The sequence below is a fragment of the Odocoileus virginianus genome, chromosome 32, assembly GCF_023699985.2.
Source record: "Odocoileus virginianus isolate 20LAN1187 ecotype Illinois chromosome 32, Ovbor_1.2, whole genome shotgun sequence".
NCBI lineage: Eukaryota > Metazoa > Chordata > Mammalia > Artiodactyla > Cervidae > Odocoileus > Odocoileus virginianus.
Window position 1 is genome coordinate 17,415,774 of NC_069705.1, and position 20,113 is coordinate 17,435,886.

The 20,113-nt window shown below is 36.8% G+C and overlaps 1 protein-coding gene across 9 annotated transcripts in view; it reads left to right on the top strand.

Moving 5' to 3' along the window:
* TEX15 (testis expressed 15, meiosis and synapsis associated) overlaps positions 1-20,113 on the top strand; it is a 71,619-nt gene that overhangs the window by 20,082 nt on the left and 31,424 nt on the right. For 3 of the 9 annotated variants that reach the window (XM_020879082.2, XM_020879078.2, XM_020879079.2), the window contains 2 exons: positions 9,081-9,231; positions 19,631-19,796. In XM_020879082.2, coding sequence (XP_020734741.2) covers positions 9,093-9,231; positions 19,631-19,796 — 305 coding nt within the window. In that variant the 5' untranslated portion in view covers positions 9,081-9,092. Of the gene's footprint in view, positions 1-2,656; positions 2,792-7,592; positions 7,959-9,080; positions 9,232-19,630; positions 19,797-20,113 lie in introns of those variants that run through there. The other 6 variants (XM_020879077.2, XM_020879084.2, XR_002311126.2 and 3 more) reach the window with 5 other exon arrangements.

Below are 20,113 nucleotides of genomic sequence, written 5' to 3' on the forward strand. Positions count from 1 at the left end.
GAAGACGTTTTAGTTGTTCAGTGACAGGGCTGCTTTGATTCCTCTGCTTGCCTGCAGGTAGACGTATGCAAGAGCTTCTCTAGGGCAGTGCTTCTCAGAGAGTTTGGTTAGAAGCTGCTAACATAATTAATACCATAGATTCCCTACTGATTTGAAATATCAGCATCTTCAAATTCATAGGATTTTTTGGACTTTTTCCCACCACAGTGTCTTTTGTTTATTTTTGAGTCAGTGGCACAGTTTCAAGTTGCCTATTACTCATTATCCCCTTTCTTATTAATAGAACCTGATTTAATTGAGTAGTTGTGTACCATGCTAATTATAATTGCTGTAACTATTAACTAAATTTTAATATTCAGTAGTGTCATTTTTCTTACTCCAGTCATTTCTCAGAATTTCCTTGATCATTCTGTTTTTTCTTCTAGCCTTTAGTATTATTTTTGTCACCTTCAAGATTGAATCCACTTAAAGACTGAATCAACTTTAAAGGCTTAATATGAGAAGATTTTTGAGTACTCCTCCTCAAAAATAAAGTGTGAGGATATTCTCCTTTTAAGCAAAAATTTTATAACCCTCAGTCTTTTTTTTTTTTTTACAAGTCTTTATATCAGCCCAGGCCATTTTAAAATTTATTCTTAGATATATTTTTTTTGTATCTATAGGGAGGGAATGAAGGGGGTCTTCACTAAGAATAAAGGAAGTCTTCCAAGTTTTTAGAGGATATACATTTACAAAGATAATATTTAAAAGATAATAAAGGTAGAAACTGATAAATCTCCCTCCTCCCCATTCCTAAATCTTTTGTGTTCCATTCTCCACAGCCAGCTGTTTCTCTTGAATAACTTACACACATTTAACAAGGACTCTTATAGTTCTGTTTTTATTATGGAAAAATGCAAGAATATGTAAAAATATTAAAACTAACAGGTGCCTAACAAGGCTTCTGGATAGTTAATATGCAGGCATCAGTTTCACTGAATGTCAATTTGCCTAGTTGTTGAGTGCATTCAGTCTGATGCCAGACTGCCTGACTTTAAATTTCAGATTCAACACTTTCTAGCTTTGTGTCCTGGGGAACATAATTTAACTTCACTGGACTTCCTTTTTCTGATTAAAAAAAAAAAAGGATATGTCATAGGGATATAATGAGGATTAAATGGATCAATCTGTATCTAAAGCACTAATAAGTGCTTATGTTATTATCGTCAACACCATTTAACACATTTGCAGTGAATAAAATGTAAATTTGAAAAATCCATAGTATATCATGTAGTGATTTAAAAATCATAAAGTACCTTGGAATAAATTCTTTAAAACATGATTGCTATGGCTAGGACTTCCAAAACTGTGTTGAATAAAAATGGCAAGAGTGGGCATTCTTGTCTTGTTCCTGATCTTAGAGGGAGTGCATTCAGCTTTTCACTGTGGAGTATGAAGTTAGTGGTCTTGGTGTGGTTCCATGTTTTAAGTCTTTAGTCTAGAAGATCTTTTCTGGTAGGTCCCAGTCTTTTTTTATTAGTGGTTATTCTGCTGATAGTTGTTATTTTGGTGTGCTTGTGAGAGGAGGTGAGCCCAGGGTCTTTTTACTCCACCATCTTCAGCACTTCTTTCTTAAAGTTGATCAAAAGTGAAAAAGCACCAATATAAAGGAAAATTTATAATTTTGACTGCATTAAAATTAGATCTTTTTGTTTAAAGAAGTGTAATGACAAGTTTTAAAAACATGGGAGAAATTATTTGCAACAAGTATACTTGGTCAAGAGTTAGTCTTTCTTTTCTTACAAATACATTGAATAGAATAAAGAGCTTTACAGATAAGTGAGAAAAAAACTTAAAAAGGCATTTCACAAAGGTTTTCACCAAATGACCAATAAATATACCCAGGAGATGACTAATCTCATCAAAAACCAGAATAGTGCAAACTAACCACAATGAGAATGTGCATCATACTGACAAGAATTAAAGTTTGCCAATGTGAAGTGTCAGTGAGGATATTGAGCACCTGGAACTCATATACTTCTGGTGACAATATAAAAATCCAGTATACTAACAGACTGAGAAGTTCAGTTCAGTTCAGTCGCTCAGTTGTGTCCAACCCTTTGAGACCCCATGGGCTGCAGCACGCCGGGCTTCCCTGTCTATCACCAACTCCCAGAGCTTGCTCAAACTTATGTCCATTGAGTCAGTGATACCATGCAACCATCTCATCCCTAGACTACACAAAAAGTTTTTCTATGGGAGGAAAATGCTGTCAACAAAACTAACAGACAAAAATGTTGCAACACTGATGACAGGCAGAAGTTAATTTCTGTCTATATAGAGTACTTACAAATCATTAACTGACCATTTTAGCTGAAAAACAAGAGAAAAAGGTTGGAACAAGTGATTCAGAGAATAAACAGGATGACTCGATCTTGCTAATAATGAAAGAAATGCAAATTAAAACCACCAAGTATTATTTTTATTATTTATGAAGATTAGTTTGGCAAAATACTAAAAGAAAATCTAAGAGAATAGGTTAAAATGTATCTTATACAAGTAAAACTTAAAATAAAGGCCAAGTAAAGACAGGTAAGCTACTAAGAGACTAAGAAACCGTCCCTGAGCAGTAGCAGTAAAATTAGGATTGTGAAGTCACAGAAGTCAGGGCATTATTTCAAGTCAGGCTTTTAGTAAGAGCCTGGTCACCAGTTTCAAAGATAGAGGGGCCAAGTAAGCTGTGAATCAGAAACGTACGATGTGAATGAGAGACCGACGTGGAAACCACTGGTGACTGAAGACTGCTGTTTAGGTAGAGTAATGGAGGCAGAAATAGAAGTAAATTGCAGAGGAAGTAGGACGTGATCTCAGTTCAGTTCAGTCACTCAGTCGTGTCTGACTTTGAGACCCCATGGTGATCTAGAGAGGGGCAAATCTGACCCTGGCAGGTTTTGTCTGTTTTGCTTTTTACTTGATCAGGTGTGAACCTGGTTAAATATGGGGGTAGATACAGAGAAGCCAAGTGTGTGGGAATGAAATTCAGGATACAGTGGAAAGAGAATTGAAACAATGGGAGTGTAAGAGAAAAAAACCCTAAAATGGAAGTTATACAGTCTAGTTTTTATCATCCTGATTCTTTGATGCTTAGTTTCATTTACAACAGGGGTTGGAAAACTTTTTCTGTAAAGGGCTAGATGGTAAGTATTTTAGTCTTTGTGTGCCAAGGGTCTCATATTCACTCAACCCTGCTATTCTAGTCGAAGAAGGCAATGGCACCCCACTCCAGTTCCCTTGCCTGGACAATCCCATGGACAGAGGAGCCTGGGAGGCTGCAGTCCATGGGGTCACGAAGAGTTGGAAACAACTGAGCATCTTCACTTTCACTTTTCACTTTCATGCAGTGGAGGAGGAAATGGCAACCCACTCCAGTGTTCTTGCCTGGAGAATCCCAGGGACGGGGGAGCCTGGTGGGCTGCCATCTCTGGGGTTGCACAGAGTCGGACAACTGAAGAGACTTGGCAGCAGCAGCTGTTCTAGTAGGAAAGCAGCCATAGACAATAAGTGCGGCTGTATTCCAGTAAAACTTCCTACAGATCCTGAAATTTGAATTTCATAGAATTTTTCAAGTGACATGAAATACTATCCTTGATTTTTTTTTTTAAACTGTTTAGCTGTGAGCTCTACAAAAACTAGTAGAGGGCTGGATTGAATGCATAGGCTATAGTTTGCCAACCCCTGATCAATAAAATGAAAAGCTGGACTAAAACATATTTCATCTTGACATCATATTGTCCTAGCTGGGGGATTCTTGACTTAATCTCATTAAATGTGTATGTAGCTTATCCTGTATAGATCTGATTGAACCTTTTATCAGAATTCTTAATTTCAACTATTTAGAACTCTGCTGAAGAATTTAGAATTTATGTTTGTGACTCAAGTTCCAAGAACATTTATTCATCATTTATTTACTCATCAGGTACTCTTTACTGAGATTACTGGGAAAGGGATGATCTTTGCTATATCTGCATCTCTCCATTGCGATAATGTCTTTAATGTTTTATAATAGACCTATTTTTTACTTAAGTATACTTGGGGATGGAAAGTAAATAAAAAATCAGTATTACTTGTAAAAATAAAAAAGATAATTGTAAAAATTAGATGGAACAGTGTCATTTGCCAGAAAATCCTGAAACTGAGACATTGTTTCTTTTTGTTAAAAAGAGATTAGCAAACTTTTAGAGATGTTAAAAGTAAGTTAACAAGCTAATGTGAAAGTTTGAAAGAGAATGGAAAAAACTTTCTAACTGGATGCTTCATGTAGCTACAGTTACCTTTAATTGCTTTATACTAGGAAACCTTTTCATATCTGATAGCACTTGAGTCTTATTAAGAAACTCTAGGGACTTCCCTGGTGGTCCTGTGGCTAAGACTGAGCTCCCAGTGCAATGGGCCTGGGTTTGATCCCTGGTCAGGGCACTAGATCCCACATGCTGCAACTAGGACCCAGCACTGCCAAGTAAATGAATAACTCTAGGGCTCTCTAGGTCATTCAGTTGAAATACCAAATTATGTTATTAAGGATTTTTGGATAGTAATCAGGTAGAAGATTTTGGAGGTTTGTATAGTAATCTATAATTCATAACCAGTGGTCTCAAGTCCTTAATTTTTAATGATAGTCTTAGGAAACTCAGCACAAATGTTCTTTTAAGAAAACTTTACAAGGACTTCTTTAGACTGGCTATTTGATGTAGAAGGGATTTAGTCCTTTGCCACTAAATTGCCTCTGAAAAGTGTGTTAGGATTCATAATCTCAGCAGAGTCATGCACTACAAAGTATTCAGTAAAGTAAGTTTTCTAGAAAATTGTTAGAGAAAATGAAGTTGGTTAATCACTGATTGAGAATTAGAACCATTATCACTTGACTTTGAGCTTTCTTTGCAATACTGCTTCTTGATGAACTCTAAGTTGGTCCATATTACAGGCTTTGGGCTATCACTTAACAGTTCATAGTATGCAGTTGTTTTATACCAGCTTTTGCAACCATGTGAGATATGGATACTATTAGACTCAGAGAAGTTAGACCCTTTGCCTCACACAGCATATCCAATTACTGGTAGAACCAAAAATTGAACCATAGTGATTTTTTACCTGTTTTAAGTAAAATTCATTCTTAATCTGTGTTATTTGAGTCTAATCTTTCTCTTACAAGCTGAAAATCATTCTCTTTCACTCCTGGAAATTCTCAAGACCCTTTCCTTTTCCCTTCAGCTTTTTAGTTCCTTTATACTGTTTATGGAGTGGTATCCTTGTTCTATTCTAAATTTAAAAGAAGTGCATTGGATATTTACCAATTTTCTGTAAATTTTCGGCAAATAACTTATCAAGTTAATGAATGCTTTCCTAAGACTTTTTTTTAAGTCATAAGTGAATTTTGAATTTGATTATGTCAAAACCACAATGAGGTACCATTACACGCCAGTCAGGATGGCTGCTATCCAAAAGTCTACAAGCAATAAATGCTGGAGAGGGTGTGGAGAAAAGGGAACCCTCTTACACTGTTGGTGGGAATGCAAATTAGTACAGCCACTATGGAAAACAGTGTGGAGATTTCTTAAAAAGCTGGAAATAGAACTGCCATTATGACCCAGCAATCCCACTTCTGGGCATACACACCGAGGAAACCAGATCTGAAAGAGACACGTGCACCCCAATGTTCATCACAGCACTGTTTATAATAGCCAGGACATGGAAGCAACCTAGATGCCCATCAGCAGACGAATGGATGAGGAAGCTGTGGTACATATACACCATGGAATATTACTCAGCCATTAAAAAGAATTCATTTGAATCAGTTCTAATGAGATGGATGAAACTGGAGCCCATTATACAGAGCGAAGTAAGCCAGAAAGATAAAGACCATTACAGTATACTAACACACATATATGGAATTTAGAAAGATGGTAACGATAACCCTATATGCAAAACAGAAAAAGAGACTCAGATGTATAGAACAGACTTGTGGACTCTGTGGGAGAAGGCGAGGGTGGGATGTTTCAAGAGAACAGCATCGAAACATGTATATTATCTAGGGTGAAACAGATCACCAGCCCAGGTTGGGTGCATGAGACAAGTGCTCAGGCCTGGTGCACTGGGAAGACCCAGAGGGATCGGGTGGAGAGGGAGGTGGGAGGGGGGACCGGGATGGGGAATACATGTAAATCCATGGCTAATTCATTTCAATGTAAGACAAGAACCACTGCAATGATGTAAAGTAATTAGCCTCCAACTAATAAAAATAAACGGAAAAAAAAAAGAATTTGATTATGATTCTTTTCATTTATTGAGATAATTACTTGACTTTTTCCTCCTTTAATAGGTTTATATAGTAAATAAAATATACATATTAAATCTCTCTTGCATCCTTGGATATACTTAGCTCACTTATGATATATTAATATCATTATTTTTATCTTTAGAATCAATTTGTAACTACTGATTCAACTTCATGTTAATGTGATAGGATGATGCATTATGTTAATTTCTTCTTGCAACTTTAGTAAATTAATTTTTTCCTAGAATTTATTGTTTTGTGTAATCTTTTAAGTGTTTTGGCTTAAAGTTGTTCATAATATACACACTCTTAGGATCTGTATGAATAGACAATTTAGTTGTTGGGGAAGCTTTTTGGTTTTGGTTTCTTTGTTTGATCTTCAGTTCATTCATTCATTTTAGTATTTGTTAAGGATTTACAAAATTCTACGTCCTGTGTGTTAACTATTCTTAAAGTTTTTAGTGTTGATTTTTTTCCTTTACTCTCACCCAGATAATCCAGGACCTTATAGGACAGCCATAATATGAACCTGCTGGGTTCATACTTCCTGATTTTATTTTTACATATAGAAAAATAAACAACATATGTAAATACATAGATAATGATTATAGGACTGTTGTGTATATTTCACAGTATAGTGTGATGTATCTTTGCATCTGTATGTAAAGATAAATAATATAAATGGATATAGGACTGTAATATATGAGCATGAAGATTTATCCCTTTAATGTGACTGATTTGTTTGGGTTGAATTTAAAGGTGTATTATTCTTACTTGAAAGGTTACTCTTGAAAACTTGCTGGATACAACTTAATGAAGAAAGTTGAATACTGTTGTTCCCTGAATATTCATCTTTCATCAGACAGTTCTTAATATACATTTTTTAGCCACTTTGTGGCTAAGTATTAGCATAAGCACTGAGGAACAAAATGAGTAAATCTCAGAAGTCTTTACTATATTAGTAAATTCTACTAGGAAAACATTTTATAAGGAACCATACAGCTGAAATATTACCCATCTTAACTGAAAAAACAGTTTAACTGTAGTTAAATATTGTCACAGCATGAAGTTCAAGTAAAGTATATTCAGCTGATGGTTGTATACCTTTGTGTGGAGTAGGTATAGATCACAATGAAGAGTTTTTTGTAATGTAAGTTATTCTATGAATAAATTATTTTTTGCCTCATGAAACTTCCATGTGAACATGGCAGTCTTGACAAATATTTCTGGAGCTGGTATATCTTAGGGGATTCTTGTTAGTAGGCACCACTGCTGGTGTCTCTCCATGTGACTGGATGAGAGAAAGGCTGGTTTTCTTCTCTTTCTAGAGGTCTCGGTCCATTCCCTGTTTTGAACCATGTTTGTGAGGTTGAGAGATCACCTTTCACAAAGAATGAAGGAGTGGGGATTGGGAGAGTAACTGCTTTTGAACCTTCTGTAGAATCTTTTCCTTTGTGACCCTTCTGTAGAATTTTGGCAGCTCTTAATTTGGAATGTGATGTCATGTTTGTGAACAAAGCAGTTGATGGTTTCAGAAGGCCCAGCGCCATATTATGAACTGGCATGAAAAATATATCTTCGCATATACTTCTCTGTGTGTGGGCACCATAGATTTCCTTTGATATCCTGTTTGAGTGCTCCTTGGAAGGTTAATTAATATATGTGTGTATGTTTGGGGAAGAGGTTGAAGGGAGGAAAAGGAATAGTGGTATGATGCATAATGTCTTAATCCATTGGTAGTGATACTGTGAAACAATAGTGGTTGACTGTTTTAGGCCATCAGTTGTAGGGATACCAATGCAGTAGTTGGTTTACAACTTTCATAAAGGTTTTTCCAAAAACCAAAGATTCTAATTTAGAGAATATATTAAATTCTCAGAAGCCCATAGGAAAAATGTTTTAAAAAATAGGTACTTGAAACATCCCACCGTCGCCTTCTCCCAGAGTCCACAAGTCTGTTCTATACATCTGAGTCTCTTTTTCTGTTTTGCATATAGGGTTATCATTAAGGCGAGGGTGGGATGTTTCAAGAGAACAGCATTGAAACATGTATATTATCTAGGGTGAAACAGATCACCAGCCCAGGTTGGGTGCATGAGACAAGTGCTCGGGCCTGGTGCACTGGGAAGACCCAGAGGGATCAGGTGGAGAGGGAGGTGGGAGGGGGGACCGGGATGGGGAATACATGTAAATCCATGGCTAATTCATTTCAATGTATGACAAAAACTACTGCAATGATGTAAAGTAATTAGCCTCCAACTAATAAAAATAAATGGAAAAAAAAAAAAGAATTCCCACAAAGAAAAAAAAAATAGGTACTTGAAATTTGTTGTTTAGAAGTTATTAAGCTTTTTGGAAACACAGAAGGTTTAAACTGCAAGGAAAATGTCTGTTAGAAACTACAAAATAGAGATTTCCCTGATGGTCCAAAGGCTAAGACTGCTCTTCCAGTGCAGGGGGCCTGGGTTCAATCCCTGGACAGGGAGCTAGATCCTACATGCCACAACTAAGACCCAATGCAGCCAAATTAAAATAAATAAAAAAATGAGTAAAAAAACCAAAAACTACAAAATATTTTAAATAGTATATAAAATCAAAAGTTAATTCATTTTCTATTTTGAGTAACCTGCAAAATGAGATTGAAATCTGTTGTGTGACTAAAAATATATCTATTCAATTCCATATAAGAACTTTTAAACAGTTTTATTTTACTGCCATTGCCTTTTATTATTTATTGACCTTTTGTTTAATAACTTTGGGTTGATTTTAGGCCACCAACAAAATGGAAATGAAAGAGGTTGCTAAATACAAGACTCTATGGAAAATGAACTCAACCAGTGAACCTTTATTTGTTACTGGCGTAAATGGCAATCCTTTGAAAAAATTCACCATTCCCAAGATCAGGAGGACATCTGGGAAAGGTAATAATTCTATGGAAGATGGGATTATTTCATAACTATTACTGCATTTCTCTGATCTTAGTTTATGCTCATCTTCTATTTTGACTCTGCATATAAAATTAGCTTAAGTTAGGCCTTTAATTCCTTAAACACACATACTTTTTTTCTTACACAAAGTAAGATAGACACGTATCTCCTATCACTCCCACTAAGTACACAGTTAAAAACACTGGACATCACACTTAAAACAAACAAGACTTTGAAGGGTGGAGAGATGAGCCTGTGTGGGACCCTGGGAGTTGAGGATTGACATAGCATTAAGTTCTTCACATTTTCTTTTTGTTTCCTTCATGTCTCAAACTGGATGACCACAACTGAGAAATGCCGACTTTTACAGACACAAAAGCCCTAAGAAAATTCTGTTCTGTTTTGCCAAGGACTGGGAGTAGGGTAACTTAGAATGTCAGAAACCTATCTGACAGTGAACACTCTATTCCAGCAAAACGCCTGGAGGAAGAAACAGCCCAGCATCTGTTTCTTTTCTCAGCCTAGACTTCCTCCTCCGCCTCCACCCACGCCGGTGCCTTTCCCTTCGTGGAGCTTCATACGGTCCCCCCTCTGCTGTCCCTGCCCCTGCAGTGTCTGGATTTCTGCTTCTGCCCTGTGGTGAGGAGTTGCCGTGGGGATGAGACACTCGGTGGGAGCAGAGTCAGTGAAGACCAAGAGGGGAGCCTGTATTTCTGTCACACACATCAGCAACAGGGTGTCTGTCCCCCTGCCACAGGCTCAGTGGAGGCTGAGTCAGGAGCATCGGCTCCTACCTCTTTCTCCTGGTAACAAGACAGCCGCCCACCCCACCCCAGTGCACCCCGCCTCCACCCCCATCACCACCAGGGTGTCAGCGGAGACCCCGTGGAGAGCCAGTACTTCCTGGTGGTACAGAGTTAGTCTCGTGCTTTCTCCTACAGGCACAGTTAACCCTGTGACTTAGTAGAGGCTGTTACCACACAGGATTGAATATGATCTAGAGTCTCTTAACAGTATCCCAAATGACCAAAGTATTTAAAAAATCATCTTACCACCCATCAGGAAAATCCCAACTTGAGTGAGAAAAGAAGAATCAACAAATGCCAACAACACGATAAAACAGATGTTGAAATTATCTGACAAGGCTTTTAAACCAGTCATCATTTCCACCAATTAAAAAATTAAGTCATTCTATTGACATTTCAGCAACCAATTACAAACACTTTTGAAACAAATGGAAAATTGCAAGAAAGAAATGGAAAATGTGATAAAGAATTAAGAAGTTTTGGAACTGAAAAATGCAATAATTGAAATAAAAACTAATTGGATGGGTTCCAGAGAAGAGTTGAGAAGATTTTGGAAAGAAGTAGTGAATTTGGCGATACAGTAACAAATTACCCAGCCTAAACAACAGAGAAGACATCAAATAACAGAGCCTCAGGAACCTGTGAAACAATAATAAAAAACCTAATATCTTTGTTCTCAGAGCTCCAGAAGTAGAAGAGAGCATAGAGCTGAAAGAGTATCTGAATAAATACTGTCTGAAATTTCCCCAAACTTGGCAAAAGGCATAAACCTATATAATCCCAGATGGTGCAGTGGTAAAGAATTTGTCTGTCAATGGAGGAGATGCAAGAAACGCGGGTTTGATGCCTGGATTGGGACGATCCCCTGGATAAGGAAATGGCAACCCACCCCAGTATCCTTGCCTGGAAAATCCCATGGACAGAGGAACCTGGGAGGTTATAGTCCATAGGGTCGCAAAAAGTCGGACGTGTCTTAGTATCTAAACAACATACAATCAAAAGGTTGAATGAACCCTAAACAGGATAAAGCCAGAGAAGTCCATGACAAGGCACATCATAATCAAACTTCTGAAAATTAAGAGGGGAGAAAAGCTTGACAGCAACTAAATGATTTTATTGGGGAAAAATTGAATGGCAGATCTCTCATTAGAAACCATGGAGCCCAGAGGAAGTGGCACAACATTTTTTAAGTGCAGAAAGAAAAGAACTGTACCCAGAAAAATATCCTCAGGAATAAAACTGAAATAGAAATTTTCACATAAAGTAAAACTAAAAATTTTTCACTAGTAAATCTTAGTGTAGAATGGCTAAACAAAGTTTCCAAACAGAAAATGATGAAAGAAGCTGGAAACATTAGGAATGAAGGAGGAACAGAGAGTAGAAATACAGGGAAATATAATCGACAGTCCTCCTCTTGAGTTTTCTAATTTTGTTTGACAGTTGGAGCAAGGACAGAGGAGCCTGGCAGTCGCAGTTCATGGGGTCACAAAGAGTCGGACATGAGCACACGTACACACAGTTATCTCAGAATTAAAAGTTGTTTATAAAGACACTATGGATAAATCAAAATGGAATTTTAAAAATGTTCAAGTAACCCACAGGATGGCAGAAAAAGTGAAGTAGAGAATTGAACAACTGAGGGAAAAGTAAACAGTAAAATGGCAGGCTTAAGCCCTATTGTATCAGTTATATTAAATATAATTTATCTCATACCAGTTAAGATGTTTACACAATGGATTGATTAAAACCATGACCCAACTATATACTGTTGACAAATACACTTTAAATATAGGGCTATAAGTTGGTTTAAAGTAAGTGTAGAGAGAAAGGTAAGCCATGTAAACAATCACAATAAAGCAGAGTGGCTATTTATATCAGTAGACTTCAGAGGAATGAAAATTCTGTAACAGAAGGGGATATTGCATAAATCCACTAGTAAGACACAGCAGTCCTAAATATGTATCCCTAAACAACAAAGCTTCAGAATCCATGAAGCAGCGCTAATAGAACGGAAAGGAAAAATGGGTAAATCTGGAATGGCAGTTGGTGATTTCAGTATACCTCTCTCAACAACCAGTTGAACTACTGAGACAAAAAAATCAATGAAGATACAGAAGAACTTAACTTTGTCAACTAACAAGATCTGATTGACATTTGCAGATTATTATGACATTATACTCTACACAACAACAGTAAAACAGACATTCTTTTCAAGAATTAATTTGATGCTCATCAAGATAGCCAATGTGTTGGGCCTTGAAACACATTTCAACATATTTAAAAGAACTGAAGTCAAATAATCTAGAAATTAATGATAGAAAGCATTAGATAAGTCTTTGAACACATGGAAAGTAAACAACACATTTCTAAATATTCATGAGATTACAAAAATACATTGGATTGAATAAAAAAGGACATGTAATTTATCAAAATTTGAGGGGAACAAAATCATAGCTGTCAAATTTATAACACTAAATACTTCTATTAGAAAATAGGTGTCAAACCAGTAGTCTTAGGTTTTCTTCTTAAGGAACTAGAAAAAGAATAACAGGACAAGCCCATAACAAGCAGAAAGAAAAAAATGAAATTAAAGAGCTGGTTGCAAAGTTGAAAAAAGAAGTTGATACACCTTTTGGAAGGTTACCTGCAGTGAGACTGACAAAAAAGATAAAAACTTGTAAATCCATGGCTAATTCATTTCAATGTATGACAGAAACCATTGCAATGATAAAGTAATTAGCCTCCAACTAATAAAAATAAATGGAAAAAAAAAAAGATAAAAACTACCACTCTCAGAAATGGCATAGTATATCACTACTGAGCCACAGAATTGAAAGCATAGCAAGAGAATATTATGAACAGATCTAAGTACATAAACTTTACAACTTAGATGAAATGGGCTAGTTTGTTAAAAAGTACAAATTACCGAAACTCACACAGTACTAAATAGATCATTTAATAGCCTTCTAACTACAGGCATTCCTTATTTTATTGCTCTTCACAGATAACTGTGTTTTTTACAAATTGAAGGTTTGTGGCAACACTGTATCTGGCAAGTCTATTGGTGCCTATTTTCCAACAGTAATCACTCACTTTGTGTCTCTGTATCAAATTTTTGTAATTTTCACAGTATTTCAAACTTTGCTGTTACATTTGTTAATGATCTAGTGATCTTTGATGCTACTGTTGCAAAAAGATTGTGACTCCCTGAAGGCTCAAATGATTGTTAGCATTTTTGTAGCAATAAAGTATTTAAAATCAAGATTATATATATTGTTTTTTAAACATAATGCTGTTGCACACTTAATAGACTTTATTGTGGTGGTCTGGAGCTGAACACACAATGTCTCCCAAGATGTGTCTGTATTATAGAAATTGAATTCATAGTTGAAAAAAATCTGTTGGAAAAGAAATCCCCAGGCCAAGATGGTTTCACTGGAGAATTCTACTCAACATTAAAGAAAGGAGCTAATACAAATCCTTTACAGTTTCTTCTATAAAATAGAAGAGGAAAGAATAACTACTAATATAGTATTTCCTGGTACCAAAGCTAAACAAATGTAATACAGAAAAAGAAAACTACAGACCAGTACCCATCATGAACCTTAACATACAAATTCTATACAAAATATAAAGAAATAATATTCAGCAATGTATAAAATGAATTATATATTATAACCAAGGGAGTTTTATTCAAAGGATGCAAGACTGGTTTGGTATCTGAAAGTCAGTCTGTATTCACAGGACAAGGAATAACAATCACATGATCATATAAATTTATGCAAAAAAAACTTGACAGAAATCAACATTCATGATAAAGACTCAGCACACTAGGAATATAGAACTCTGCCTCATAAAAAGAAGTTATGTAAAAAATACATTTAGCTAACCTCCAGAACGAAAACCACAATCCCAGAAAACCAATCAAAATGATCATATGGACCACAGCCTTGTGTGACTCAATGAAATTATGAGCCATGCTGTGCAACACCCAAGATGGATGGGTTATAGTGGAGAGTTCTGACAAAACGTGGTCCACTAGAGATGGGAATGGCAAACCACTGCAGTATTCTTGCCCTGAGAATCCCATGAAAAGTATGAAAAGGCAAAAAGATACGACACTGGAAGATGCGCCCCCCAGGTCAGTAGGTATCCAACATGTTACTGGTAAAGAGCAGAGAAATAGGCTCCAGAAAGAATGAAGAGGCTGAGCCAAAGCCAACGATGCTTAGTTGTGGATGGGCTTCCCTGGTAGCTCAGTCAGTAAAGAATCTGCCTGCAGTGCAGGAGTCCCGGGTTCAATCCCTGGAGAAGGAAAATCCCCGGAGAAGGAAATGGCAAACCACTCCAGTATCCTTGCCTGGAAAACACCATGGACAGAGGAGCCTGGCAGGCTGCAGTCCACGGGGTTGCAAGGAGTCAGGCGCGACTGGGCGACTATCGCAGTGGTGGTGAGAGTGAAGTTCAATGCTGTAAAGAACAGTATTGCATAGGAAATGGAGTGTTAGGTTCACAAATCAAGGTAAATTGGATGTGGTCAAACAGGAGAGGTCAAGAGTGAATATCAGCCTTTTAGGAATCATTGAAGTAAAATGGATGGGAATGAGCAAATTTAATTCAGATGACCATTATATCTACTACTGTGGGCAAGAATACCTGAGAAGAAATGGAGTAGCCCTCATAGTAACAGTAGAGTCCAAAATGCAGCCCTTGAGTGCAGTCTCAAAAACGACACAGTGATCTCTGTTCGTTTCAAAGGCAAACCATTCAACATCACAGTAATCCGCATTCAACACCACAGTGCCCCAACCATTAATGCTGAAGAAGCTCAAGTCGAACAGTTCTATGAAGACCTTTAAGACCTTCTAGAACTAACACACACACACAAAGAGATGTTCTTTTCATCAATATGGGATTAAAATGTTGAAGTAGAAAGCCATACCTGGAGTAACAGACAAATTTGACCTTGGAGTACAAAATGAAGCAGAGCACAGGCTAATTGAGTTTTGCCAAGAAAATACACAGGTCATAGCAAACACCCCCTTCCAACAACACAACAGATGACTCTACACATGGACATCACCAGATAATCAATACTGAAATCAGATTGGTTATATTCATTGCAGCTGAAGGTGGAGAGGCTCTATACAGTTAGCAAAAAAAAAAAAAACACAACACACCTGAAGCTGATTGTAACTTCAGATCATGAGCTCCTTATTGGAAAATTCAGACTTAAAGAAAGTAGAGAAAACCACTAGACCATTCAGGTATGACCTCAGTCAAATCCCTTATAATTATACAGTGGAAATGACAAATAGATTCAAGGGATTAGGTCTGATAGAGTGCCTGAAGAACTATGGATGGAGGTTCATAGCATTGTACAGGAGGTGGTGACCAAAGCCATCCCCAAGAAAAAGAAATGCAAGAAGGCAAAATGGTTGTTTGAGGAGGCTTTACAGATAGCTGAGGAAAGAAGAGAAGCAAAAGGCAAAGGAGAAAAGGGAAGATATATCCATCTGAATGCAGAATTCCAAAGAACAGCAAGGAGAGATAAGAAAGCCTTCTTAAGTGAACAATGCAAAGAAATAGAGAAAAACAATAGAATGGGAAAGACTAGAGATCTCTTCAAGAAAATTAGATACCAAGGGAACATTTCATTCAAAGATGGGCACAATAAAGGACAGAAATGGTATGGACCTAACAGAAGCAGAAGACATTAAGAAGAGGTGGCAAGAATACATAGAACCTGCAAAACAGGTTTTAATGACCCAGATAACCACTCACCTAGAGCCAGACATCCTGGAGTGTGAAATCAAGTAGGCCTTAGGACAAACCTAGTGGAGGTGATGAAATCACAACTGAGCTATTTCAAATCTTAAAAGATGATGCTGTGAATGTGCTGTACTTGGTACACCAGCAAATTTGGAAAACTGAGCAGTGGCCACAGGACTGGAAAAGGTCAGTTTTCACTCCAGTCCCAAAGAAGGACAGTGCCAAAGAATGTTCAAACTGCCACACAGTTGAGTTCATTTCACATGTTAGCAAGGTAATGCTCAAAACCCTTCAAGATAGGCTTCAATAGTATGTGACCAAGTACTTCCAGATATACAAACTGGATTTAGAAGCGGCAGAGGAACCAGAGCTCAAATTGCCAGCATCCATTGGATCATTGAAAAAGCAAGAGAATTCCAGAAAAACATCTGCTTCGACTACACTAAAGCCTTTGACTGCGTGGATCACAACAAACTGCAAAATTCTTAAAAGTTGAGAATACTAGACCACCTTGCTCGCCTCCTGAGAAGCCTGTATGCAGGTCAAGAAGCAACAGTTAGAACCAGACATGGAACAACAGACTAGTTCAGAATTGGGAAAGGAGGAGGTCAATGCTGTATATATTCACCCTGTTTAACTTATATGCAGAATATATAATACAAAATGTTGGGCTAGATGAATCATAAAGTGGAATCAACCAGCAAACAGGAAAAAGACATGAATAGTCATTTCACTAAAGAGAATGTATAGATTGGCAAGTAAACACGAAAATGATATTCAGTATCTTAGCCATTAACAAAATGCTAATGAAAACCCCAGTAGGGGGTCCCTTTATGCTTGTTGAAACAGCTGAAATAAGAATAGCAATGCCGAAAACTAGGAAGACTATGGGGAAGCCAGATCAGTCAATGCAGCCAATGGAAGCCTAAGATAATTCAGCCACTTTTTGAAGATGTTTGATGGTTTCTTGAAAAACTAAACATGCAACTACCATATGACCCTGCAGTTGTACTTTGGGACATTTATCCCAGAGAAATGGATGCTTACGTCCACACTAAAACCTATATGGAAATGTTTATAGCAGCTTTATTTGTAGTAGCTAAAAATTGTTAATCACCCTGATTTCCATTGAGTAAATGGTTAAAGTATGATGTAACCATACCGTGGGTTACTTAGCAAGTTAAAAAAAAAAAAAATTTACTGTATCAGCAGCTTGATTGAATCTCAAAAGCAATATCTAGACTCAAAAGCTAGTCTCCATAGGTTGTAAATATTAACTATAAATATAATACAACTTTATAAAGTTCCATTTACAAAATATTCTTGAAATGATGAAAGTATAGAGATGGAGAACAAATTGGTAGTTCTAGGATTTAGAGGCAGAGAAGAGGAATGGGTTATCAGTATGACTATATGTAAAGGAGTAGAATAAGAATGATCTTTGTGGTTATGGAACAGTTGTGTATCTTGATTATAGTGATTGTTACATGAATCTACACGTGTGATAAAATTGCATAGAACTACCCCCACACACATAACTGCACATAAAACTAGTAAAATTGTAGTGAGGTGTGTGTATTATACCCATGTCATTTTTCTGGTTTTCATATTTTATTATAGTTATGTGAAGTGTTTACACAGGGGAGTTTGAGCTAAGGGTATATATACAGAGCCTCTATAAAAATGTCATATGATCTGTATTCACTTCAACATAAGTTAAACACAAGCACACATGCACAAAATCATATATATTATAAAATGACCAAATTTTGTAACAAATTTTTACAAATATTTAAGTGAAAATTAAATGTAAAGGAGGTGAAGAATAAGTTGTTTTTGAAAAACAGAGGTTTGTGGTATTTTGCATTAGTTTTGCCTCTGTCTTATTCTGTGATTGTTAAATACAGAGGACCATTGTTTATGTTAGATTCATGTATATGGAAATTGCCTTAACTTATATATATCACTGATCCTCATCATTCACAGGTTCCATACTTGCCATACTTTCAAATTCTCCTACTTGCTGAAACGTGTTTGTAACCCCAGCACCAGCACTCAGCAGCAGCACTTTCAGTCATTTGCAGGCATATGCAGAATGGTGAAAAATTTGAGTCACTTGATGCACTTGTATCCAGATGAGACAGTGCGCTGCATCTTATTCCAGCTGTCATATAATTAAGTGTCCATTTCATCACCCGTTTAGTGCTGTGTTGTTTCCATTTTATTGGTGGTGTCACCATTTCAAATGGTTTCCACCATGTAATGCTGAAATGCTGTCTAGTGTTCCTAAGCTCAAGAGGTCTACGATGTGCCTTACAGAGAAAATGCATATTACATAAACTACCTTATAACATAAAGTTACAGGACTATTGGCTAAAAATATGGCACATTCAGAAAAAGGAAAGCAAACTTCACCAACTTGTACATCAAGCCTCTCCAGAAAGGGCTGAAGGAACATTTGAGTACCTTTCCTGTGGAGAGAATGGAATCTACTTTTGTAGATTCATGAGATGACCACCAGTAAAAAGCTTGTGGGCAGCATTGTTGGAAGGTGAAAAGCCAAAGAGACATTTGATCATGGTACCAAGGGTCAGGAGAATGTTAAGCCCTTCTTTCATGGAGCTTGCTGGCTCCCACGTTTCAGGTGATAATGGATGCAGGCAGGTTCTGCAGAACAGGAGACTGGGGAAGAATTTCAGAGACACCTGCTAAGTGTTATACAGGAAAAGGTTATGTGGCAAGTTTCCAACCCGGATGAGACTGGCTCATTTTACAGAGATGTTGGCAGGCAAGCTTACTGCACATGGCATTCCAATTGTCAAAAATGTCACCAGAGGCCCACAGGAACCTAACACTGAATTTCTACTAAGATTAATATTAATAGTTCAGTATTCACTGATTCAAGATTGGCAGCAACTTTAATATACTGTAACTTCCACAGATAACAGGAATCAACTGTATTCTCCAATTTCCTCTGGGTCCTCTTCCTTAAGGGTTTTGATTCTTTAATGCATTTACTTAATATAACAATGCTTAAAGCATTGCTCACTGTCCTCTGAAAGACTGTACTTCTTACTCATGCCACCATATCAGTCAAGAGTTTACAAAGATGTTCTGGTATTATTGCAAGTCAAAATAACCAAATAGTTCACTAGTATATAGGTTGCCTTATTTGGGGGAAATACAACAAATGTTCATAACCTAACATGAGCTACAAGGTTTGTGTAACAATGCATGTCGTAGAGCCTGTACATCTTAAGTTGAAGATGAGACACCTATATACTATCTAGTATATCTGTGTCAGCTTCTAAGAACTCCCAGTAGGTAAGAGGAATAAGACAAGTTTCCTATTTTTGTTTATACCAGGTATAGGAAGTCTGTATTACTGTTATAAAGTCTTAAATATAAATAAATGCCTCCAGATGTTAATGAAACTTCCGAGTACTTGGTTATTTTGTGTCTTATACATATATCTATAGTTGTCATTGTGCAGATGTGCAATGATGTTATTTTATTTTTTTAACACCAAAAACATTTTGTTTTGTGGTATAGCCGATTAACAATGTTGTAGTTTCAGGTGAACAATGAAGGGACTCAGCCATACATATACATGTATCCATTCACCCCCCCAACCCCTCTTCCATCCAGGCTAGCACATAACATTGAGCAGAGTTTGATGTACTATCCAATAGGTCTTTGTTGGTTATCCATTTTAAATATAGCAGTGTGTACCTGACCTTCCCAAAGACCCTAACTATCCTACAATGACGTCATTTTAAACACAAATAACCACTTACCCTTTTCTTTATTTTTAGTTTACTTGTCACGTTGTTACACCAATACTAGAGAGTATAGTTTCATACATGATACTCTCAACGAGTGCCGGCTTGATGTAAGCCGTGACCTACAGTCTTCATGGCAGTTTGGGGATACAAAACTGATTCACAATGAGGGTCTGGAAAAAAATTTTACTTCTAAGAGGTAAGTTACTGTGACCTAAAGAAGTTTGAGATTTTGTTTGCTTTTCATGTGAAGTGTTTATACGAATTTTTTATTTCTGCCATTTGAGATTTTATAAGTGTTACCAAGAAAATAAGTCCAGAAGTGTTTTATTCATTGTTGCCATCTCAGAGCCTTTTGTAACAGTAAAGTGGTACATATGAGATTTGATTAGTAAGTTTTACACATTATTGTAGCCAGGTTTCAAACACACCCTTCTAACTTTTTAATCTTTGTAAATTTTTCGGAAACATAACATCAGCACATTAATTAAATAGCTATTTTGTAGATGGTCTTGT